At 38.8% G+C, this 26,406-nt stretch overlaps 1 protein-coding gene across 1 annotated transcript in view; it reads left to right on the top strand.

Moving 5' to 3' along the window:
- Positions 1–26,406, top strand: part of LOC109913426 (plexin-B2) — a 138,034-nt gene that overhangs the window by 85,854 nt on the left and 25,774 nt on the right. The window contains exons 4-16 of the mRNA XM_048609967.1: positions 3,287–3,409; positions 4,015–4,115; positions 7,013–7,139; positions 8,261–8,420; positions 9,438–9,558; positions 12,285–12,396; positions 16,228–16,329; positions 16,411–16,503; positions 18,042–18,123; positions 19,970–20,139; positions 20,518–20,666; positions 25,635–25,740; positions 25,987–26,123. Of these exons, the coding sequence (XP_048465924.1) occupies positions 3,287–3,409; positions 4,015–4,115; positions 7,013–7,139; positions 8,261–8,420; positions 9,438–9,558; positions 12,285–12,396; positions 16,228–16,329; positions 16,411–16,503; positions 18,042–18,123; positions 19,970–20,139; positions 20,518–20,666; positions 25,635–25,740; positions 25,987–26,123 (1,583 nt within the window). The remainder of the gene's footprint in view (positions 1–3,286; positions 3,410–4,014; positions 4,116–7,012; positions 7,140–8,260; positions 8,421–9,437; positions 9,559–12,284; positions 12,397–16,227; positions 16,330–16,410; positions 16,504–18,041; positions 18,124–19,969; positions 20,140–20,517; positions 20,667–25,634; positions 25,741–25,986; positions 26,124–26,406) is intronic.

The raw sequence follows: 26,406 nt of genomic DNA, 5'->3' as shown, positions 1-26,406 counted from the left end.
AGACAGACACAGTTTAGGTATAAATTAAAAGAAAATGAAAGAGCTGTAATTTGCCAGTTTGATTAACTATTTCAACAATGAGTACCAGGCCTTAATGAAATTCTTGGATGATGAGTTTTTTAGACTATATATTTTGTTTAGATTCCAAAGTCACCAGTCAAAGCAAACAGCTTCCACAGACTTCTGGAGACTTATTTATTTCTTACTGACTGGGACTCATTTCTTAGAACGTCCAAGAAATTAGTAACTGCAAAATAACTTGAGAGAGCTAAAACCAAACAACAGCCCCAGTCTGAGATAAGAAGGTGTAGAGCTGGATGAACACAGCAGGCCAAGCAGCATCAGAGGAGCAGGAAAGCTGATGTTTCGGGCCTAGACCCTTCTTCAGAAATGGGGGAGGGGAAGGGGATTCTGAAATAAATAGGGAGAGAGGGGGAGGCGGATAGAAGATGGATACAGGAGAAGATAGGTGGAGAGGAGACAGACAGGTCAAAGAGGCGGGGGTGGAGCCAGTAAAGGTGAGTGTAGGTGGGGACTTAGGTCAGTCCAGGGAGGACGGACAGATCAAAGGAGCAGGATGAGGCTAGTAGGTAGGAGATGGGTTTGGGGCTTGAGGTGGGAGGAGGGGATAGGTGGGAGGAAGGACAAGTTAGGGAGGCAGGGACGAGCTGGGCTGGTTTTGGGATGCGGTAGTGGGAGGGGAGATTTTGAAGCTTGTGAAGTCTACATTGATACCATTGGGCTGCAGGGTTCCCAAGCGAAATATGACGTGCTGTTCTGCAACCTTCAGGTGACATTGTTGTGGCACTGCAGGAGGCCCAGGATGGACATGTCATCTAAGGAGTGGGAGGGGGAGTTGAAATGGTTCGCGACTGGGAGGTGCAGTTTCTTGCGAACCGAACATAGGTGTTCCACAAAATGGTCCCCAAGCCTCCGCTTGGTTTCCCCGATGTAGAGGAGGCCACATCTGGAACAGCGGATACAATATACCACATTAGCAGATGTGCAGGTGAACATCTGCTTGATGTGTAAGGTCTTCTCGGGGCCTGGGATGGGGATGAGGGGTGGGGTGTAGGGGCAGGTGTAGCACTTCCTGCGGTTGCAGGGAAAAGTACCAGGTGTGGTAGGGCTGGAGGGGAGTGTGGAGCGGACAAGGGAGTCACCGAGAGAGTGGTCCCTCCGGAAAGCAGATAAGGGTGGGGAGGGAAAAATGTCTTTGGTGGTGGGGTCAGATTGCCCCAGTCTGGAAGCTTCCAAAACAAAACTGCCTCCTGCCCAAAACACAGTCAGAGCCAGTTCACTTTTTGTCTTTTTTTTCCAACATTCTCTGTGGTTGGCTGACCAGCACTGGTCCTCCCTTGTTTGACCATTTCAACATCTAACCAGCTGCCAGTCCCTGAGCATCTGGTTCATTTATGTTGTTCTTAGAGCAGCAATTAACCTGCATCATCTTTCCAGGCCATTTCCCAACAGCAGACTTCTGTCTTTTGTTCCCTTCTCGTTTTTTTAAAAAAAAGCTGCTGTTCAGAACCAAAAATTAGAAGAGCAAAAGAAAACTAGTAATCTCAGTAATTTACCTTTATACCAGTTTTCTCCTGGCTCAGGAATGAATCCAGAGACTGTTACTTTGGAGGTTTTACTTTTTAGTTTGTCTTAACTGTTCAAACTTCCTTACCAGAAACACCTTTCTGGTTCTATCAACATCATTAGTACCAACGTGGATAGTGATAATAGATTTCTCCTCTCCCTTTCCAAGTTCCTTTCCTGCTCTGAGAAGATATCCTTAATCCTGCAGGCAACACTGTCTTCTGGACTTGCACTCACTGGTGCAGAGAACAGCATTTCCCTCTGGTTATGCTGTTCCTTATAGCTACATTCCTAATGGCACCTTGTATTGAGGTGCCATAGTCAGTTTGCTCCTCCTCCCTGCAATCTCCAGTCTTATCCACACAGCTTGCAAGAACCTTGTAGCTATTGGACAGTTGCAGAGGCTAAAGGCCCTTAAATACAACCCTCTGAGTCCCCATATCCACCTGTCCCTGATTACAGACCATATTTTAGTTACTTAGACGGAGGGATATGATTGTCTCAAAGTGACCAAGTAATTTTCCCTCACGCTGATATGGTACACTGTCATCAGTTTGAACTCCAACTCCTCAGTGCCAAAGTTCCTCGAGCTGCAAACACTTGCTACAGATGTGTTCGCCCTGCAACACCTTAGTATCAGCAGCCCTAAGATGCAGCAGCAGTAACACATCACCTGTCCTGCCTTTTACTGTGTATTTTTTAATTAATTACTCTAGGTTCTCTGCTCTTTACATTTTATTGTATTTTTTTCTCATGAAACTTAACACCAGTATCAATCTTATACTTAACAAGCTATTATTAAGAAAAGAAAATCAAAAAAAAGACTAGAGACCTAAACACAAACTGAAGACCTTGCTTTAACTGTAAAGATTAGAAATATTCGCTGATCCTACTTGTCAATCAGCCTGTTTCCCTGCACTCGTGTCAAACCATGTCACTCTACTACAAATAGGAATTCAATCTGCTCCTTTTGTCCTCTCCAAATCACCCATAGCTCTAGAGAGTTTACTTCTCAGCTATACTCACCTAGCCCTTATCTCACTCAGACAAAGTCTCCCCTCGCATTGATTGTGCTCCTTTACTGGCACAAAGCAAAATGATTGTGGTTGTTTGAAGTCAGTCATGTTGGCCATTGAATATCACTGTAGTAATTTCTCAGGCGAGATATTTTCTAATCAACCTGTTTGAAGAAGACATTACACACATCTGGAGCAGTTGGAAACTGAACCTGGATACCTCGGCCAGGTGATAGGTTCAATAACAACTATATAGCTGGAGTGACCTGAAGTGTATGGTGGCAAAGTCTGTTGGAAGTTTGGAGCTTGATAATGGGCGATACCTCAAAGAATTCAGAATATAATATGTTAAAGTATGTAACACAGTGATGGTATATTGAGCCAAAATTTCAAGATGATCAGTAATTTTAAAATTGAAGGAAGTTGCTATAAATTTAAACACGATAGTTGATAAACATGGAAATAGAATGAACATTGTCACAGTATGTAAAAGGATTACATTTTATCAGAACTGAAGTTGTTGTATCAATAGAAAATATATTTCTTTAATCATGAAGCAATATGTACAATAAAGAGCCCAGAAATTAAGAGGTATCCTTTTATGAATGGTAAATAACTATGTATGTAGTGTTGTTCTGAGCTCATTTCTTATACACCAGTTGTAAATGTTCACTATCCGATAGGTATTCCTGGACAATGAAACTGATGACTATCAGACTGTATATATGACTCCAAACAGCAAGGTGAACAGTGACCTTATTTTTAATGCAAAAAGGGACCACCTGTACGTCATGACTGAGAAAAAGGTAATATTTAGTTTTATCTTCTAATATTTTTATTTGATCCACACTTTTGTTCCAAAAACAAAAATGTTTGAAAATTGAATCATGGTGTCGGTCTGTTTCAAGTGTCACAGGACATATTCAGTGTGAAGCCGTCAGCGAGAGAAATAAGAAACTCAGTGCACTACCAATAAGAAGAACCCCAATATGATACAGTTTTAATAGAATTCCTCAAGCCCTGATTGGTTACTCCATATGTCCCAAGTGATTTAGGCTATTGACACAGTATGAGGGAGATGAAATCTCATGAACCTCCTAGCAGACGATTTATGATTGGTATCGGCACAGCATGTAATGTACTGTTCTCTTAGCACACAGGCTGTGTGTTGTAGAGTGTATCTTGCTTTCAACAGATCAAATCAAATATGAGGAGAAACTGCCTACATTTATTAACTGTGTAAAATATGATTCTTTCCAAGTTGCTATTCGCTACTAGGGTATAGATTGATGCAAAATAAAGTTAAAGATGGTTTTGAGATGTTGCAATGAATGGTAATTCTGTATAACAATTTCTACATTGCAGAATGTGCAGAATTTCATTTGTTTCTTGTTGAATACTTACATTTCAGATCACTCGTCTGCCGGTAGAGGAATGCAACAGCTACAAAAGTTGCAATTCTTGCATTGCATCTAGAGATCCTTACTGTGGTTGGTGTGTAATAGAAGGAATGTAAGTTTTGCTTTTTGGAAGTTGTTGAGTGATGCTTTCAAGATAATATTAGCAGCATTCAATCTTTTCGATTAGACATCCAGTGAAATGATGGAAGCGGTTAGTCTTGATTCTGTCAATTGCATATATTATGGATTTCTTGCAGAAGTAGGAGAATGCTGTTATGTGGAGGTTAAATGCCAACACAAAATTATCTGTTTTACTGTAATTTCTAAGTAATAATTTACAGTTCGGATGTGTAAATGCGACCTGAAATAGTGAAACACATCTTCCCGTTCACATCATATATCTTCATTATGTTCAAGCTGCCAGGGGTAGGAAAGACCTAACGAGTAGCACATATTCCCAAAATGTGAGGCATTAACTCATTGTTTTCAGTTACCAAATTACCTATTCTGTTTTTCAGCATTTTCTATTTTGATTTCTTATAATTGCCAGTCACCTTCTGAAGCATTATTTCTTGATAATCCTTGTCAATTTGGATCTGAAACAGAAAGCAGATACCTTTCTTTGTGAATGAACTTTATTAAATGCTCAGCCTTGCAGCTCCTTCCACACATCACTTTGACCTGTATAAAGACTGCATCTTTTTATTTTTCTGTTTTCTGTTGATGAAAACAAAAAAAGTACAGTTTTAAAACCAAGGATTGTCGGAAGGGTTTGCTGCACTTCTAAAAAGCAAGTTACTGAAACACGTAAATCGCATTTACGCTGCAGCTTTGCTCAAGCAGTGGGGGAAGCTATAGTCGGGCTAGTGCCTGGGGTGTATGGAAAGTGAGATTTAGCTGTTGACAGGTTGCAGTGTAGTTTATTTTGACCAGTTGTGGATATCTATGGCCATCAGCCTGACAGAACTATCTGATTGGCTTGTGGGTAGCTGAACATGTTTGTATATGTAAAAGGTACTGGCAGAAGACTTCAGACTGCTAAAAGGGCAGGTGCGCTCTTTCCAAATAAAATACCTAACAGCTGAAGAAAGCCAATTTATTGTCTCCAGCCAGTTACTGTCAGCTGTTGCTTTTAAACAACCAGTCAGAGACTTTATCATTCATGGACCACTCGTGCTGTGCCTCCTGTGAAGAAGTGAGAGAATCTGAAGGAAAAGGTCAGATAACTGAAGGGCTTTGAGAAACAAAAAGAGCACTCCTTCAATCTCAGACTGATGCTGTTCAACTGTTTTTCCAGTTTTTTCCAATCTCCCATAATTTATTTTTGACCGTGTGCGTGTATTTGGGGCTGGGAGTGTTTAAAAGGGTTAGAGCTTTTTAACAAGGAGTTATGTGCTGATGTTGATAGTTGATTACATGTGAATAAAGTCTATTTACTGGTAATGAGTAAATTTTCTTATTAAGTACTGAAATCTGCTTTGTGTTTTCTGTTAATTTGGATTTATCCAACAGGTAAACTGAGGATTTTGCAAACTTTGGTCACATTTTTAACTTTTGTGAAACTCTGGGAATCGTGGACCTAGATTTCCATGCCTAACACCAGTTTCCCTCTTTATTTTCTATCTACCCGTCAATAAATGAATCAATTAACCCAATCACCTTCAGAACTACTTGCTATATCCAAACTCCCCTTTCTTACTGAGGTAGTAGGAACTGCCGATGCTGGAGAATCTGAGATAACAAGATATAGAGCTGGATGAACACAGCAGGCCAAGCAGCCTCAGAGGAGCAGGAAGCTGACGTTTAGGGTCTAGACCCGAAACGTCAGCTTTCCTGCTCTGTGTTCATCCAGATCTATACCTTGTTATTCCCTTTCTTACTCCTTCGTGTGTGTGCGTGTGTGTGTATCCAGTTCTCTTTTCAAGGACATCATAGATTTAACAAATCTGTTAAGAATCATTTCTATATTTTGTATAAAATCTGAGAAGGGGTAAGTTCTTTCCAAGTTCTCAACTAATAGTTGTTACTTCTAAGTTGTATCCCAAATTTCATTCTTTGGAGAGGCAAATAAATAAAGCAGCAAAAACTTCAGTAAAACATCCTGTTTCTCAACTATTCAAAAGTTAGATTTTTCTTTTCTTTTTCTGCAGCAAATGGTAGATGAGATGAGTGAGTTTCTCCTAGCAAAGAACTGAGTTGTCATCGTTGTTCTTCTTTGAATCAACGGACAGCCAGTGATGTTCGCTTATATATCAAGGAGTAGCATTTAGCAATGGGGAACAGGGCACTTGCTTACATTTTGAGGTCTAGGCTGAAGAGCCAATGTAGCTTACTGGAGAAGGTTACCAGTGTACTTTCATTTCTACTTTTTAAAGTAGATCTAATGTCAGTTTCCTGTTAGGACTCAAATTGTAGATATTTTTAATCAGCCTGTCTAGACATGTCCTGACACATGTCTGGGGCAGTTTTGACTTGAATCCAGACCATCTGCATCATAGGTAGGAACACCACCACTGCACTACTGGAACCCTTGCAAATGAATGAAAAGTAACTGGAATTCCGTATTTTAGAGCTTGCTGTCTGTCTATTCTTGTTTTATTATAGATTTCCACAATTTCCTCTCATCTAAGAACTATATATTTGCATGGAATAAAATAAAATGACTTGTGTTTCTGAAAGAAAATGTTTGATGGGCTGTAAATTTTTCTTCATGAATTTGAGAAAGACTTGTGATGCAAAGAAAGGCAGATAAATTTGGAAATGGTGGTTAAAGGCTAAACTTTTAATTTTGACCTGAATATGTTGGTGAAAAGAAAGGTGAAGGGAGCTGAGTGCCATAACTTCAAGACCCTTTGAACAAATAAGTTAGAGCGAGTATTGATTTCAATGTGGTGGAGAACATAGATGATGCTAAGCTTGTAGGATGGCACAGCAAATACTATTTGTAATTCCAGGCAAGTTCTAGGACTGTATTCTCATTCATTTGACGTCTTTAATCTATCTGATCAGTTGCTCCAGGAAGATGCACTGTACAAAAGCTGCCCAAAAAGACCATTGGTTGTGGAGTCTGAACAAACAGTGCCCAACAGTGATTCATGCAGACCCGCAGAACATGAGTCGAAATGCACCAGCTCCGGTATGCTTCACTGAGTGTAGTTTCCAGTTTCTAAAGTTAGATGAATATTTCAAAAAATATTGTTCCTTCATTGGTCAGGACATTAAGTGTCATGTTGTGGCTGTACAGGACATTGGAGAGGCCATTTTAGAATACTGCGTACAATTCTGGTCACTCCATCTAAAGAAAAGATTGTGTTTAAACATGAGAGGGTGCAGAAAAGCTTTACAAGGAAGTTGCCAGAATGGGAGGGTTTGAGCTATAAGGAGAGGCTGAATAGGCTGGGGCTATTTTCACCAGAGAGTCGGAGGCTGAGGGGTGACCTTACAGAGATTTTATAAAATCATGAGGGGCATGGATAGAATGAATATTTAAGGTCTTTTTCCTAAGGTGGGGGAGTCCAAAACTAGATGGCATAGGTTTAAAGTGAGAGGGGAAAGATTTGTAAAGGGCCTGAGGGGTAACTTTTTCATGCAGAGGGTGGATAGTGTATGGAACAAGCTGCCAGAGGAAGTGGTGGAGGCCGGTACAATTACAACATTTAAAAGGCATCTGGATGGGGATATGAATTGGAAGAGTTTAGAAGGAAATGGGCCAAATGTTGGCAAATGGGACTAGGTCAGATTGGGATGTCTGCTCAGCGCAGACAAGTTGGATCAAAGGGTCTGTTTCCATGCTGTACGACTGTATGACTCAATTAGTTCTGTGATTTTGTCTCAATGGATGATATGTGGATGTATATCTTAAATTCTCAATGAGTTGGTCCAAATTTCTTAAATTACTACCAAAAATAACTAACTTTGAGATTCAGTAATTGCTCCTATTCTTTCTGATAATTGTGCCAATCATCCTAATAAGTGGGTCCCAACTATGAAGGCACAGTCAAAATTTATCGTGACTATTCTGTTGGACTGAAGCCTCAAAATTCTTGATTATTTTATTTCATTTACTTCATCAGAATTTGGTTTAATTTCTTTCAAACTTGTGATTTCAAAATGTGATTCTGGACAGTACAGTAAAGTTAATGCTATTTGAAAATAACATTAACGTTTAAGGCATTTAGAATTGATTGTTTTGAATTTTGAGATGTCTATAATACAAAATTGTTTTGCATATTTATATTTTCATTTTCATGTATTCAGGTGCAGTTGAATATAGAGCCATTTCCTGCTTTAACAGATCAAGACCAAATACAGTGTTCTGTTAATAATTTTAAAGGATTTAGTCTTAAACATTCGACAGGTTATGTTCTTTGTGAGGCTCCACCTATCAATCAAATAGCTGCTACACCTCCAGGTCAAGGTGAGTTTTCATATAAAAGTTATGATTTTTGACCAAAATAATGATAGAATTCAGGCTAATGTTTTAAGTTGACTTTCCTTGTTAGACTTTCCTGTCATGGCATCTAATGTGCAAGGAAAAAGTCTTTGTTTTTTGCAACATCATTTGAAATTTTGGTCATCTTTTGTTTATCAGAAAATAGCTTTTGCATCTTAAGTATAAAAATATGCTTGGAGCATTGTTTTACTACTGGGGGCAGAATTCCAGACAAAAATTGAGTGTTGCTTTACTGAGGCAGACGAATTACTCGGTAAGCTTCTCTAAACCTTTTTTATGATAGTGGAACAACCAACCCCCATATTTCTGAACAATGATAGCTTAAACAGAAAAAGAAAATTATATTTAGGAGATTTGGTACAAACAAAAGTGATCAAATTTGGTTTAGATAAAACTGAATGTTGTAGAAAAATACCATACCAACAAGCATGCAATAAATATTGATATCTTGATAGCACAATACGTTGAAAACATAATGTTATACTGGTGTACTTGTTTAGTCATCTGGTGTCTGTGCAAGGGCTGTTGTTATTAAAGTGCAAACAGAAAATATTGAAAAATGTCCTGAAAAGGAAAAGGGGATTGAGCAGATTGCTGGCCTGTCTTTTTTCTAATCCACTCACTGTCAATTTCCAGTATTTTATATTTTGATTCTGTTTTCCAGACTTCTCAATTTTTCCTTTTAAATCATCATTATTTGAATTTATTATAGGAAGGTTTTGGTCTTAATTATGTTGATATTTGAGAAATTCAGAGCCAAACGAATTCGAAGGTGGTGATTTTGAGAGAAATATTCATTGGTTTTTATCTTCAACTGGGTAGAAAATTGCATAATATAATGGATTTATTAATTTCCCACTTTAAAATGCAAGACATCAAATTGTTTTCCTTTGTGACATACAGTGTGTTTCTTTTTAAAATGCTAGTCTCATTTTAGAAGAAGTATTCACAAGGTACCGTTGTGAATTTTCCACTGTGTAGATTATATTGATATTGAGGTGAACCTGAAGATTGTCAGTGGTGGAAAAACAATAGATTTCACAAGGACCAACTACTCATTTTATGACTGTAATGCAGCCATGACACTGTCTCCAAATATTCCGTAAGTAATTTTTCTTTGATAATGAATTCACAAAATTAGTTAAGGTTTTTAAAAACTAGATTGTCTTAAAATGTGTGTTGATGGAAGTTTTCTCTCGACTTCTACATAATGTTGTAGACCCAAATGGAAAATCAGATTTAAAATAAAAATAGTAAGTGCAAGCATTTTAGGGTACCATCCTGATTTATAACATCATGTAAGCAAGTACTTTCCCCAATTAGTGCTTTAATGCATTTAGTTTGTTGAATTGTTCCATTGTCATTGTAAGACCATGCAAACAAAAGAGCAACTAAGCACTGTCCTAAAATGGAGAAAGATCACAGAAGTTTGCATGGAAATATAAGAATGCAGACAATGTAGTTTCTTCATTAATTGCATTTTTCTTAAGTATATTTTATCTACAAACTAAACACTTTTTAAAACGTATGAACAAGTGGAGTATAGTATGGAGGAGAATAGTTAATGCTGACATTGAGAGGGAGTTGACAATGGAACATGTGAATACTTGAAAAAAATTAGGACTTGGACGTAAAAGGTAGTACATAACAGAGGCACTGACTAAGAATCTCAGCCCATAACAATTGCATGGTAATAGTTCTAAACAGTCATTTGGTAGTATATTACTGAAAAAAGGCACAATTTTTTTGAAGCTTTTTACCTTGCACTCATCAGGATAGTTCACAAGAATATCAATTGAAGGAGAGCACCAATATTTATACTGCATTAGATGAAAGAGTGCATATTGGTTGGCAAGTGGACTCTACTGGAGGTGTTGCCATGGAGAATGGATCCAATAGTGATAACTGCCTGACTTGCTTTAAATTTTGGGCAGGTTGACTCTGATTAGTTAGGACATTTCCCTGAGAAATGAACCAGCAAATGGCTATCGCTCATCAAAATTCACCTGTAAAGGCTATGGGCCCTGACAACATTCCAGCAATACCACTTAAGATTCATGCTTTAGAATTAATCATGCACTTATCTAAGCTGTTCTAGTATAGCCACAACACTGGAATTTACCTGAAAATGTGAAAGATTTGCCCCAGTATGTCCTGTGGATTAAAAGGCAGAACAAATTCATCCTAGCCAATTCCAGTCCTATAAATCAATTATCAATCATCATAAAAGTGATGGAAGTGAGAGTGTTGACAGCGCTATCAAGTGGCACTTGCAAAGGAATAATCTGCTCACTGATAATCAGTTTGCGTTCTACTATGGCCACCCTTTACTTGATCTTATTACAGCATTTATCCAAAAAGGGACAAAAGGGCTGAACTCCAGAGATAAGGCGTGAGTGACTGTGTTTGAATCAAGGTGGCATTTAACAGAGTATGACAAGGAGTCCTAGGAAAACTTGAGACAATGGGAATCAGGGAAACCGTCCCCTCTTTGGAGTTGTACATAGCACAAAAGAAGATAGTTATTGGAGGTCAGTTATCTCAGCTGGAGGAGTTCCTTGGGGTAGTGTCACAAACCCAACCATCTTCAGGTACTGCATCAATAATCTTGCTTGCTTGATGAGATCAGGAGTGGGGACATTTGCTGATGATTGTGCAGTCTGTGCCCATATGCAACATGACCTAGACAATATACAGGCTCGGGTTCATAAGTGGCAAGGAACTCGTGCACCACACAAGTGCCAAGCAATGAGCGTCTCCAACAAGAAAAAATCTAATCAACGCCACTTGATGTTCAGTGGCATTGTTATTGCTTTGTCATCTACTGTCTCACTTGAAAGCATGTCACTGTTCCCTCAGCATTGCTGTGTTAAAATCCTGGAAGGCACTCCCTGAATGTCCCTCCACGTAAATGGTTCCGGCAGTTGAAGAAGGCAGCTCACCATCACCATCTACAGGATAATTAGGGCTGCTAGTAAAAACGGGTCTAGGTCGAGATGCTTGCATCTCATGCATGAATAAAAAATTAAGTTTGTGATTTGATGCTAGAAGTAGGAGTGGATGAGCTCTGTGAGCCAAATTGGAGAGCAGTAGACAACAGTGGATTGCAAAGCTAAAGCACAATGCATTTGGAACCAATTAATTAGCAAAGAAAAATAAGTCAATATGATGACGGGAGCAGGCCAGGGAGTGCGTGTTGCTCAAGATCCAAAAGGTAGGTAATGGCTTCTTGTTTCATTTGTTGCCCTGGTAAGGATTTTTTTGAAATTTGGTTCCATGGATGTGTCACTGAGCCCAGGATTTATTCCCATTTTATTGCCCTCAAGAAGATGGTGGTGAGCCATCTTTGTATATGCAACTGAGTAACTTACTAGGCAATTTCAGTGGGCAGGTAAGAGTCATTTACATTGCTTTGGATGTGGAGTCACACAGAAACTAGACCAGGTAAGGATGTCAGATTTCTTTCTCTAAAGAAACATACTGAACAATCTTGGTGTTAGTGACAATGTAGTAGTTACATAGCCATTTCCTGATCACTGTACCTGCTAAACCTTGTTGCAGTTCAAACTTTTCACTGTTCAGATAAAACACCATCATGTTGTGTTTCTCTCTTCACTAAGTTGTATGAACTGCTGAGTATTTCCAGAATTTTCTGTTTCTCTTTTTTTTGGATTTCCAGCATCTGCAACATTTTGTTTTTGTATAGGGCGTTTCTTATTTAATTTTGCAATTAAAAACTTCAGATTTAGAAGTAGGTATGCTAACCAGAAACCTAGTAGTTGTTGAGATTTAATAATTTGTGTATATGTGCATACATTTACTGTTTAGGTGTGACTCCTGTGTAAGAAGCAAGTGGACCTGCCACTGGGATATTTCGGAACACACATGCAAAGATGGTCACACGAAAGGAGATCAGTTAAATATTGTTCAAAGTAAAATGGTAACTTTTGACTTATTGTTTTTATCTGGCTTCTCACAGGTTAAAACAAGTAACATTCAACTTGCTTTTCTATTTAGATAACAGTTAAGGAAACAGTGATGATGAAGTACAGTGAAAACACTGCTGAACTTAGATATAAAGCGAAAAATTTCAAAATCCTGTTTGAAGCACCATGTAACAGAACTGAGCATTCCTGGTGTATTGAAATTAAACTTTATGAATCATGGATACCCAGGGTTAATTTTTAATTGTTTGAGCACCTGAAGAATCGGTTATGTTACTGCACTGAAGACAGAAAATGTGGGAGATCACAGTGGGCCAGGCAACATCCATGGAGAGAGAACAAGCTAACATTTCAAGTCTAGATGACTCTTCCTCAGAGCTGAAGTGAATTGTGGCAGGGGCGCATATATGCAACAGTGGGAGGGGTTGGGGGTGGTTGGAGTGCTGGGAGAGAAAGGATGTTGATTGTTCAGATTAAGTAATCTGACAGCATATAGATGCTAGTTGTGACACTTCATTGCAAATACAAGTTCTCATAGTTCTCATTCGCAAACGTATTGCAATTTTACATTATCAACTGTCATTGTAACTGCAGTTACAAGAACTAAGCTACACATCGTCCTGTCATACAATCATATCTAAGGAAATGCTACTCTTGCCTTAATGCCCAGCAAAGCATAACATCTTATTGTTCAATGTGGGAACATCATATTCTAGAAAGTCTTCAAATGGTTGAAAATGTTTACCTTAATTCAATTGGAACAAAAAAATGAAGAAAAAAATAAAGAAAAGCTGTATTTGTTTCTGGGAACAGACAGGGACTGCTTGCAATTTGTGAAACAACAGACGTACACTGCTCTAACTGAATAATTGAAACCCCAGTGTCAGTTAAGTTCTGTCAAGCTTGTTGCACTTGGTGCTGCAGCTGTATATCCTGCAGGAGGTAATGTTCTTATGCTGTCTCTCGTTGTGCAGGGCATAGCATGTAAGGATTATACGGTTTATTCTGCCTGAACTGTGCTGCCCATCCCCTCCACACTAACCCTCATCTTCAGCAGCCCTTTCATCTGCTCTACAAAGGCCAAGGTTGAAGAATAGGCTGCATTGTGTTTGCATTTGGCCTCAGTCAGAGGGCTGCATTATGAAGTCATCATCTGTGGTTCCAGAGGAATCCTTTGCCTCTCAGTAACCATCTTTGTAAGACTTCTGACCCTTGAAATGAAGCAGGAACATTGGAGTTCTCAAAAATGTAGCTGCTAAGATATGTATCTCAATCTTCTATGATGCTCATTAATGATGTCTGTTGCATTACGATAAGGCAGTCTACAGCACCCTAAACGTGTATAGCACCCTGAACCTAGGGGAAGACAGCCAGTTTGTAAAAGCCTATTGCCTAAGCTGCAGCACTTGCTAAACATCAAGGAAAAAGATGGCAGAGTGTGATTTGTTACAAATTGCATCTGTAACAATCTTTAATAAATTTGTGAGTCGAGGATTAAGAGATTTAACACAGATTCCCAGTGGATTCTTAGGAGTAGCTAGCTGTGTAAAAAGTTAACACAGCTGTCACCTAGATAGCTACCCACCCATTCAGCTCAGGTCCCCCTCCAGCAGTTGCAGAATTCTGTGATGGTGTCATGCAACATCCTAAATGAGTAGAGGCAATGACCCTCACTCATTTGGAAGAAATAACATCGAGGACTGTACACTTTGGGACTTCTATACCCCATCTGTGTTCGGGGGGATGTTAAGCTGTGATTTCTATATGTGGAGACTGTTCAGCAGCTGTTGGAGGTTACTGCTGGTCTTGGGCTTGCTGATGCATCTGCTGCTCTTCAACTTCTCTGAGTCTTTGTTGCCCCACAGCGACTGTAACGATGACCCCTGCTGTGGCTAGATCTAGATCGAGTCATGGTTCCAATGATCCTATATGGGGAATATCAGAAACAGAACAAGCTCTTTAGTAATGTAACCAGTCAGTATTCACACCACACATAAATGACAGGTCAGCCCAATCTTCAATACGTCAGGACATGGAGCAATTTGACAAAGAGGACAATGAAATGCCTTTACATGGATTTTTGACAACAGGGACCTTATTCTGAAATATGTAGCACAAGCCATGACACACAAATGCAATAGAAGATTGTAGATACTTTATAATTATTGATATCTTGTCCTGTCCCACAACCACCAAGAAAGTCTTATTTGCAATATTGCCTATGTTGGCAAGTACATAACAGTTTAAGGTGTGTAGAAATCATCTCCATGCCCTTGTGCAACTTCTGAGATCTTGAATTGTCTTTGTGAATTGTGCTGCATAGGTGACACTTCTAAGGTCACCTGTGATTACTTCACCTTCAGAGATGACCAACTTCAGTCTCTAATGATCAGTGACGTGGTTAAGATTGCTTGTGTCCAGGATTTGTATCCCACTGAGTTGGATTTTTGGTAACCCTAACCGTATACATTTCACATGCAGGGTACTATGATTACAGTTGTCTTCAGTAGATACTGTTCAAGTGCTTGCTCGATGCAATTAACCCTTGAAGAGCCTCCTAAGTAGAGCCCATCTGCCCAAACACAACAAAAAACATTTGTGCTGCCCACTCGAACGTGGTTGCAGTCAGTTTCCATTTTGTTGCACATTTATGATTCGCATGAGGATGGAAAGCGGTGCAGGTTGTGCTTGATAGAGTGACCTATAGGCTCATCCTGGTAATCAGTTTTATCTTAGATAGTGGTCATAATTTGCTATTAATCGTACTAGGGATTAGGTTGGTCATATTTCACATTTATGACAACTTCTGGAATAGTGAGGCTTGATTTCCAATGCAGCATTCCCACTAAAGCCATGGTAGCTTAGATAACTTAAAGGAGTATGTAGACACACAGCTGATTCTTCCAGCCTCAACAGCAGACGCTAAATTTATAGCAGTCACACATTAAAATTTATTCTTTTATTATCAATAAACATATTGAGTATTGGAATGTATCATGATATCATTTAATATTGAAAATTTGATCAGTTGTACGGTCACGGCCTCAGGGTGCCGGCTGCCAATTACTACCAAAGGCTGTCAGGATACATTGCCACAAAAGACTTATAATTTTAATCATTTGAAAAGTTTAGATGGGAGATGAATACTTCAAAGTTTTGAGTCGCAGGATCAAAAATAAAAGGATAAAAAGGCTGCCATATCTAGCAACGCAGAAGATGGAGCAAATGGATAGTCAGGAGTAGCCTACTCCAGTTTCTACAATTAGTTAATCATGTATTGAATGTAGGACACAAGATTTTGAACATTTTTAGAGAGACTAATCAAATTTGAGTTGAGTAGAATTATGTTCTCTTCAGACTTCAGCAGAGTTAGTGCATTCCCAGAACATGTAATTAAGGCCATATTAATAACACAGAAATATAATTAAATGCAGATGGTCAAGTACTGGAGTTTGGAATGCAGTTATACTTTGTCCATGGCCAAAAAAATTAACTCCTTAGAAACTAAGTGTAGATATTAAAGACTTTGCTCTGACTCTTTGACGATGGGAAAAAAAATCTTAAGTTTTGATTCAGATTAAGGTCTTTTATTGATATGATTGTGTATGATATGTGGAAGCAGAAGTGTGATGTGGACTTTTGTTTCTCAATTTCTCCTTAGATAAGTTAATGAGAAAATCACTGTGTAGTCATTTTTATTCCATTTGAAACAATAACTTTAATATGTGGGAATGTTGACAGTAGATAGCATTGAAAGGGAGCTTTTAAATTTACTTGATATAAAACTGTTTATTTGGTGTATCTCAATTTCTTTGGCTTCTTTCTAGGCTCAAAACTGTCCACGTTTTGAAAATGCATTACCACTATTAATTCCAGTGAATGAAACTGCTAATATTTCATTTCATGGGAAGAATTTAAACTTTTACCAGGTAAGTGCAAGAAGAAAGTTTTTAGTAGTCGTAAAATAAAAGACAGATTCTTTATTTTTTCTATTTTTTGCCTTACTACAGAACAAGAAGCTAGTAATTGTTGACAACTTGGTGAGAAAGACTCTAGGTGTGAACAGGAATCCACCAGATATGTTTTGGAGTGAGAATTTTAAGGTTGGTAATTCAACTGAACACAATTCTTCAGTTGTATTGTTTTATGACATTGCATACTTGTAAAAGCTTGCAGACTGGTCCAAATGATACGAAAACGCAGTCAACTTCACTGAAATTTAACATTTTGTGAAATTCTGTTTGCAAAGCAAATTGCTGATTTCTGTCTATTTCGTTGTTAGACCCCTTATTAAATGTGGGTTCGTATTTTAAAATCCAATTTTATGTAATTAATTTTCTGCTCACTGCTTTTGAAGAGAATATCGTAGGAAATGCTGTTCCCTTTATTTGGGATTTTTATTAATGTTGCTAATAAAATTGTTTATGGGACAAAATTGCTGGAAATGTTACTGATGAAGAAGTGTCTTTGACATGAATATTTATTCTGGCTTCCAATTCATATATTTCATTTTAAAAAAATAGTTATAACATAACACTTAAGGGAAGGGAATATTTTTACTGAGACAAGAGGGAGGTTGCTTTGCAACTTAATTTTCTACATATTTTGGAAGACTAAGAGAGTAACTTGTTATTGTCTGTTTTGTGTTTTGCAAACACAATTCTCACGGTAGGGAGCCAGCTTGTAGTCACCATCCCATGCACCTGATGTGGCCACTGCCAATTTCCGAGTGGCTAAGTGTCAAATGAAATTGAATATTCCAACCCGAGGCCAGTTTCAGGGTGCTGCAGTCTCATTTGGCAGTATCAATGCAGATTTTGCATTGCACAGTTTCGCCGTTTCACCAGTACTCCTTTAATGAATGTAAGCAAAGTGTTTGTTTTAATGTGGTAGCTGAAAGAGCAGGCATATAATGAGTCACTGCTCACCCAGTGGTTGCAGCCCTTCATTTTGCCCTGCATTTTCTGTCAAGTAATTGGATCAGGCATGAGAACAATTTCTCAGCCTTTGCTCCTGGGTGAGTTAGTTTTCCATATCTAATATTGTTCTTTTCCCAAATGGGGAACAAACGGTCACATCACATCTTAAGAAATTACGGTAGGGACATAATAGCAAAGGATAGGAATTCCTCTGCTATTATTTATCTTTTGGTTAATGTATTCAGGTAAAAATGCCTCTGTTTACTATTTGAAAATAGCAGGTACAGTAACTGAATTGCTTCCCTACAATGGCATTGATTTGTGATGCTCAGTGATTGGGACATTCCAAGAAACAATCTCTTCTTAGACAGTTCCTTGGCATTGAGGATGGCTTGTTTCCACTCTGGTTCATTGGGTTCTGAGCTGGTTTACATGCCCAATGGTTTATGTGCATTGATTTCTCTTCTTCATCAACCGCCTTCCTTTAATTTCCACACTGAAAATAAAAAAAGAATTAAAACAAACTACCTTTGCCATTGCAGAGATTTTGTTGACCGCACTAAGAATTAAACAGTTTTATAGAGCATATTAGTACAATTCTGTTCCATGAAACCCAGAAGTACCAACGGAGCAGAAATTATTGAACCAATGTAAAATTTTATTTACTACTTTTGTTGACATGCGGTATTTTAAATTCACTTCTGTGTAAAATGTCTTTTCAGTTTTCCTATGATGAAAATGAAACCCGCATAGTACATTTTGTTGTACAAGCAGAAGGGAAAATAATAGATAGCAAATTAGATGGTAAGTGATTTTGTTTTCGGCAAGATTGGAAACAGACTGGGGCACAGTGGGTCAGATGGGGAAAGAAAAGATGAAGTCAAGAGCAAAGTATAACTTGCAAGGAGGTTATTAAGAAACACCATCTCTTAGGCGAAGTGTTTTGAAAATTAGATTCTGACAATTTTATTCCTTCCTCTTCTTTCCTGCAGAAATTGACCACTTGCAAAGATTTAGTTCCCTGCTTGCAAAGCACCTCCAATGGCTATTCAAAATTGCACAATAGGAGTTGGCCCTAATCCTGCTTGTTTTTAAGCTTGTAATTTTAGTAGGTATCACTAGTCAATGTTTAAGCATCTGAAGCCTGTTTGATTACTTTCATTCCTAACTCACGACCACATATATTAACACTGCCACTGATACCCTAGAGTATATTTTGTGTTATAACCCAGTAAGGTCCCAAGATTCAATAATTCAAAGAATGCAGAAGTTTGCATTCAATTGTAATTTATAGATCATTTCCAAATATGTAAATAAATTGTCTTTGTTAGAAGGACAATTATGAGAATTAGAAAATGGGCAACTAATCTCCTTGCTTATATGATGCCTATTTCATTGTTGACAAGGCAGCAGGCAGGAGTGTGATAGAATGCTTCCTGCTTGCCAAAGGAGAGGACCTTCAGCGATGCTCGAGAAACTCAACTGTCTTGATTGGCATCCCATCCATTACATTAAACGTTCACTCTTTCTACTACCGGTGCCCCAGGATTGCAGTATGCATCATCTATGCACTATAGAAACACACTACGAATTCCTTGCAGCACCATTCAGACTTGACCTGCTATCACTTAGAAGACCAAGGGCTGCAGGCACATGTGTTCATCACTACACAAGTTCCCCTCATTTGGAAATACATTACCAATTGCTTATTGTCATGGGGTCAAAACCCTAGAAAGCTCATTCTAACAGCTCTCTAGGTACGCCTGGACAACAGCAATTCAAAAAGTTGGCTCACCACCTTCCTGAGGACAATGAGGGATGAGCAATTAATGCTGGCCTTAATTAATAAGGAAAAATCCAGATGAATGCCAATTACGTGGTAAGAGTATGTTTCACAAATAATCTAGGAATTCTACAGACAATTCGGCCTCTTTCCCCACTGTAGGGATCCTGTGATTTTATAATCATGTTAGCTAATGTGCAGGAGCTTCAAAATTCTGATGCAGGAGAGAACAGGAATGTTTGAGGGGATAAAAATACCTTTCTTCATCCTTTAGTCAGCTTCAGGTCCCTAATCAAGCCCACTGGATAACAATTAAAATAACTGGCCCAAGGCATCCTAGTGTCACAGTAGATTAGTGTGGAAATGTCCACTAACAAGTAGAAAATGGATCTGATTACAGTTCATTTTATAAGATTATTATTAATGTTCTGTGTTCACACAATGCCTTGATTCCAGACGTCAGGAACATTTGAAATTTGCATTTTATGTTGAACGAGAAGTAATTAGTTTATATTTGTGTGCAGTCACAAGCCATGCTGGAAACATGCACGTGTTGACATTGAGTGGAAACATTTGGCTCTCCTGAGAGAAAGCCCTACTGCCCTGATAGCCTATTGACACTAAGTCTGTTCCTATATTTATTATGTTCATACATGAAGAATAGCTGCACTGTTAGGGTGGTAGCAGGGGATTGGACTATAAAGAAATCAGTGTAATTCTTGATTCACAAATTTTCTGTGTGCCTTCACTAATTCTGTTGTTTGTAAGTGTCTGTACTAATTGATTATTTCTCCCAGAAGAGTTTGCATGCATTCATACAAAAATGGTGTAATGTTATAATATAAGATACACTTTTTTTATTTCAAGTGACTCTTTATAATTGTGGATACAGCCACAAGGACTGCAGTCTTTGTCTCTCTGCTAACAAAACATATGAATGCATTTGGTGTAAGACCCTGAAAAGATGCGTTTATAAACGTCACTGTGATGATGTTATTGATATGACTGATCAGTGTCCATTTCCAACTATTTCACAGGTAAGTAATGATGATTAAGACTTATTTTCCCTGATCTCAAAAATATCTGAAATTGTGGTGATTAATTAGGACTGTTGTGGGAAATAACCTAATTTTCAGTACAAACACAATGATAAATGGGTCCAAAACCTGGGTATACATTTTATATAAACTTTTCTGACACATTTAGTACGTAAATTAAATTACAGAATGATCACAATCACTGAGGAAAAATATTCCTACTTTCAAAATTAGAAGTAACAGCCTGTGGGTATGTTTAATGAAATGTCTATTGATCTTTATTTTTCAATTGTCTGGATGTGTAAAGCTATATTAGTTCTTAAAGTAAAACAAAACTACATGCATAAAGTTAATCCATTAATTATGACTGTCGTTTAGCTGGATCCCATTAATGGACCTCTTGAGGGAGGAATCCTTCTGACCATCAAAGGCTCAAATCTTGGAACGTCTTCTGATGATATCAGGGAAATCAAAGTTGGAAATGCCGTATGCAATCAAGTCGCAGAACAATATTCCATCTCTGTCAGGTACACCAGAAGTAATTGTGTAGTACAAATGACTGCTGAATAAAAAAATTACCTATCGAAAAGTAAAGTTACAAAAGTCAGTTCTGCAATGCTGTTGAAAATTGAAATTAAAAACAAATGGCTGGAAATATTCGACAGACTGGTAGCATCTATGGAATGAAGCAGGTGTTATTGTGTTCAATGAAAGATCATCGATCTAAAACATTAATTCTGTTTCTCCTTCCATGTATGCTGTCAGATCTGCTGAACACTCGGACAATTTCTGCTTTTATTGCAAATTAACACTGTAATTTAGGTTCAGAATGTTGCATTGATTTTCTGATTTTATTACTTATCAAAAGTGATCTTCTACAGCCTGGTATGATTGAGTTTTCACTAAACAGTGTTCTGAACAGCATACAAAAACAGAAATTGCTGGAATAGCTTGGCAGATCTGGTAGCATCTGTGGAGAGAAATCAGAGTTAACGTTTCGGGTCCACTGACCCTTCCTCAGAACTTCCACAGATGCTGCCAGACCTGCTGAGCTTTTCCAGCAATTTCTGTTTTTGTTTCTGATTTACAGCATCACAGTTCTTTCAATTTTCTCAACAGTATATCCTTACTTAAGCAAAACTATTCTAGGAAACATATCTTCTGTAATAATGTTCCAGTTGACATCAATATGAATCAACTGGTGCAGCAGACGTGATTTAGTGCACACACTTTAGTACACTGATAAATTATGTCCCTAATTTTATTGTCTTATTCTCTGACATTTGTTTCTGATAACTAAAATAGTTTGTACACCTCATCTAGTCAGTACTGGGGCATAGATATGTAATAAAGGGATTAGGGAAACAAAGACCCTTTCCTTAGTCCTCTTCCTTCTGATGTTCATATAAGAGTGAAATTCCATGTTGGCAATTTTTCTTCTATGATTTTAAAAAGTAATATTAGCTCAATAGTGTACAATTATAACCACATGTCAATCTGCAGCAAGAATGTACTTCTGTGGTGCTAGCCAACTCCATCCTGCATTATACTCAGCACAATACTGGAGTGATGTATCTTAAGTGAAGTACCCAAGTAAGAGAAGATCATGTGTTGAGCCAAGCAATGAGATTTTTGTCAGGGGCATGACCCTTGCACTCCAGCACTCTCTAACAGTTCATTAGGCCCATACAGGCATCACCGAAGTCTCATGGCTTTTCCAGAGACCATCATTACTTAGCCGGATAATTATCATTTGTTTCATTGAGGTTGAGGAGAGTGTGCAAAAGGGCAGGATGAGGCTCTGATTCATTGGTACCTAAGTAGATTTTTCAAGTATTTGTGTGCTTTCAGTAATTTTTTAGATCCAATTTCTGAGATATTTATTCTACTGTTATCTTTGGATGAATCCTGTTTTTTTGTTGAGGGTGACCTTATAGAGGCTTATAAGATCATAAGGGGCATAGATAGCATGAACAGCCAAGGTCGTTTCTCCCAGGGTAGGAGAGTCCAAAACTAGAGGGCACAGGTTTAAGGTGAGAGTGGAAAGATTTAAAAGGACCTGAGCTGCCAGAGGAAGTGGTGGAGGCTGGCGCGATTACAATACTTAAAACGCATTTGGATGGGTACGTGAATAGGAAGAGTTTAGAAGGATGTGGACCAAATGCTGGCAAATGAGACTAGATTAATTCAGGATATCTGGTCGGCATGGACGAGCTGGACCGAAAGGTCTGTTTCTGTGCTGTACAACTCTATGACTATAATGTGCAAATATTTCCTCTGAAATTTAATTTATAAAAATGTTAAACTTGAATTATTCAGTAGCACCTGCAAAATCCACAATTGTCACCTCAATATCAACATTTTATCCTGACATACCAATTAGGAGCAAAACCAAAAATAAAATTAACATTACGAACCAAAACTCCGTTTGGTTTATAATGAGTAAGTGGGCATTGTGAAACTGAAAGTAGCTTACATTTCTTTATATTCCCTTTCTGCAAGTTGGTTCTCAACTAAAGACATCCTTCATTCCTGCAGAAGTCATTTTCCATTCTTAGCTTTGCAGAGGAACTTTGCACATTGTTGTCCAGGAAGGCCACGAAATGTAAAACAGCATTGCTTCCCATGTATGCATTGTATTGACCAGAGATTGTAGGTGAAAATGTATAGAGAACTGAGCGACATGGGCTATTGCAAGATTTGTGGCAGAAATAGATGAGAATTCAGGCAAGGCATATCTCAATATCACGAGCATCCTGTTCCACCTTTTATTCATCTGCTGAGTAGCTTGGTAGGTTTCTCACTACGCAGTGACAAATCACCAATTAAGGGGATTACAGATTGTTAAATGCCATGAAGAAATCTTCACATGGAAACAGAAACAGGAACAGGTACCTAGCTATTTAAATTCACTACTTACTCCAGAGGACCTCCATGTTGGACACTGTTCACCAACATCATCTTTATACACCACGAGCATTAACCACACTCACCCCATGTCTATGGGTATTGGAATCTAACCCAGCTTTTCAGAACCCTCATGGCGAATCTCCAATCCACTTGCAGGACACATCTGCAGTTCAGTGTGGCCGCTTAGGCTGCACCAGGAAATATCATTGTAATGCTGCAGCGAGGATACTGTGCAACTCGGAACCAGACACCCGCTCATGGACTGCACCAGGTTGCATCTCCATCACTGCACTTGCTATCATAGCACTCACTCATTCTGTGCCTGTCTGGATGCTCACAGCATTGCCTTGCCTTACCTTGTGCCTTTTGCCCCCTCAGCCAGAGAGGCTAGGCTAGTATTATTTCTGTCTTCCCTTGCTGTTTTTTGCAGACACCTGAGCAAAAACCTTGTCATGGTTGTCAGCAGGCCTCAGTAAAGTAAAGGGAGTTCACCTTCACAAAGGGGTCCAGACAGCATCTAATACCAGTCCATGGGATTTGACAATGTCAGTCAGCTGCTTAGCGGACAGTAAGGATCCTTATTGGGGTGAGGAGCCAAATGTCAGGCAGTCCAACACCTGCCTTGATTCTTTCTACCCTACTGTGGACTGTTATTCTCCTGAAATATAGGAGGCTTAGATACTGGAGAAGATGAGTGTGAGGTATATACACGTTACTTTTGGTGCTGGTTGGGAGGTGTCCTGAGCGAGTGTGTAGGCAGCACAGAAAGCATGAGGTGTTTGTGATATCAGGGGGTAGACTGGGTGAGAATCAGTGAGGGAAGATGTTGCAGGCAATTGTAAGGGTGGTAGAGCATGGGGCTTGGCGGGAGGTGAGAACAGTAGCAGTGATAGTGACTGTGAGGTATTGCAGAAAGGACAGTGGCATTTATGTTGGCAGAGTGAAGCACATAGTATGCTTTCCCACAGTGCTGGGTATTTCTCCAGAGAGCTGAAAATGCAATGAGCTGAGTGGTAACCTCGGATCAGACTGGCCTCCTCTGCTAGTCCTGATGGAAGAAAATGTCCCACATTTGCACCTTCCTGTCCAGCATGACTTCCAGGATCCTGTCCTTAAATTAAAATGCCAATTTCCCCCTGCCTGCCATGCAGGGCAGCTTTGGATTGCCAGAGTTTCACTTTTAAAGATGACGAGGAAACAAGGGATTCCAATCAATTCCAGCCTATTGCCCCAGTGACAAATTGCTCCAGGAACAGAGAGTGGAGATAGAATCATACTTGAGGGTTGCCATAGGGGTGGAGTAGGTAGTTAATGAGTTGATTTTGGTATGTTTGGGTGAGAAAACTTGCTGGATCTCATTGTGAGAAATCCTCACAAAAAAAATGCCTCGCACTTGCATTTGAATCTTACATTTCTTCTGGCTATATAAACTAAAGGCTGTGACTCTAAAGCGGGTGCAGGAGCAGAGGGACCTGGTGCATAAGTCATTAAAAGTGGCCAAGGGAGGTTGAGAGAGGAGTTAATTAAGCATTCTAGGTTCTGCGTCCCATTAATAATGTACAAGAGCAACACTGGTTTGGCCTCACCCATGGTATTGTGAACAGTTCTGGGTGTCACACTTCAGGAAGAAATGTGAAGGTTTTTGAGAGAATGCAGAAGAGGATGAGGAATTTCAGCGATGGAGGTAGATTGGAGAAGCTTGGAGAAGCTTGGACTGGTTTTCCTTGAAGAGAAGGCGTGGGGAGATTCGATCAAAATCAGGACAGTTCTGGACAGAGTAAATGAGGATAAAATAGTGAATCCCAACTAGTGAAAGAATTGCAAGCAAGAAAGCACAGACATCATGTAAGTTGTGAAAGATGCAGAAATGATATGAAGAAAATATATTCAGACAATGAATAATTAGGTTCTGGAATGTGCTGCTCAATGGTAGAGGCAGGTTCAACCAAAGTATTCACAAGGGAATTATTTGAAAAGGACTAGAGGGCACAGTTATAAGGAGAAGGCAGGAGAAATGACACTGACACTGTGTGAGATGCTCATTCAGAGAGCTGATGCAAATATTATGGGCCAAATGGCTATTTTCATCGCTGCAACAATTCTGTGGTTGTCAGATTGAGAGCAATGGTAGTAGGCTAAGATTGGAACCAACTTGGTGGATTTCTCTTGATTTAAGATTTAGTAAGAGCAATTAGTCCAAGTTGGGCTGTATTCCATAGTACTTCAACTGATGTCAGTTTTGTGGGATATTTACCTGCCATCACTGCAGAGGGATGAACCATGGAACAGCATTTGGAAGGAAACCCAAACCTTGTGTTGATCCAAGCAGATTACTGCAAGAAAGATTGCCAGGCCTTCAACCTTGCACAACTGAATGCTCCACTACCTTCAAATTCCAGCAGATGTTTTAAGGCATGATCAGACTTTGTGTAAGATTATATCCTCACTTAGATGGAGGAGAATGTTCTAACTTAATAACTGCTTACTTGCATCACATAATTCAGGTTTAGCCTATTCTGCTCTGATTTTCATCAGGTCTGTTAATGGTTTCATAATTTACTTTTTAATTTTTTTTTGTTTTGCAGGGTTGTTTGTGAATTAAATAACGTTTCAAATTCCCAGCATAATTTTGTTCACATTCAGCTAAAAAATAACAAAAATGGTACTTCGAAAAGCAGGTTTGCATACATTGTGAGTATCCCTTTTCCACACATTTTATCAGATTTCAAATTCCATATTTCAATTTTGTCTGCTGTGAAGGTAGCTAAACAAATTCAGCATTTTATCTATAATCCCTGATTTCCTAAAATATATACTAGAAAAAAAGTGTCAATCAATAAAAACTCAGTAGAAGCACTTAGATGTTTATCTCATTACTTGCAGAAATTGTAAATCTATGTAGAGCTAACCTGTCTTTTTTTTTTCAAAATTGACCAGGACCCAAATCCTACACATATTACTCCAGTACAAGGGATAAATGCTGGAGGAACCAGTCTAACAATCAGTGGAGAAAACTTAAATATTGGAAGGCAAGAAGATGTAAAAGTGATGTTGGATGATATACCATGCACCCTGTAAGCTGAACAATTTATTATTATTGGGAACTGACTATAAAATAAGAGATTGTGACAAGTTAGAATGTAGATTGTACTCGCATATGCATTCATGATTCGGCACACATATTACTGTAGGAAAGTAGAAATCAGACCAATCGACTAAGTTTTCTTTCTCGGTGTGGAGCTGGAGGAACACAGCAGGCCAGGCAGCCTCAGAGGAGCAGGAAAGTTGACCCTTCTTTAGAAACGGGGGAGGGGGAAGGGAGCTCCAAAAGAGAAGGAGAGGAGGGGTGGGGTTGGG

The sequence above is a fragment of the Rhincodon typus genome, chromosome 22, assembly GCF_021869965.1.
Source record: "Rhincodon typus isolate 14 chromosome 22, sRhiTyp1.1, whole genome shotgun sequence".
Taxonomy (NCBI): Eukaryota; Metazoa; Chordata; class Chondrichthyes; order Orectolobiformes; family Rhincodontidae; genus Rhincodon; species Rhincodon typus.
The sequence above is the reverse complement of the archived record's forward strand: the minus strand, read 5'-3'. Positions and strand labels throughout refer to the sequence as shown.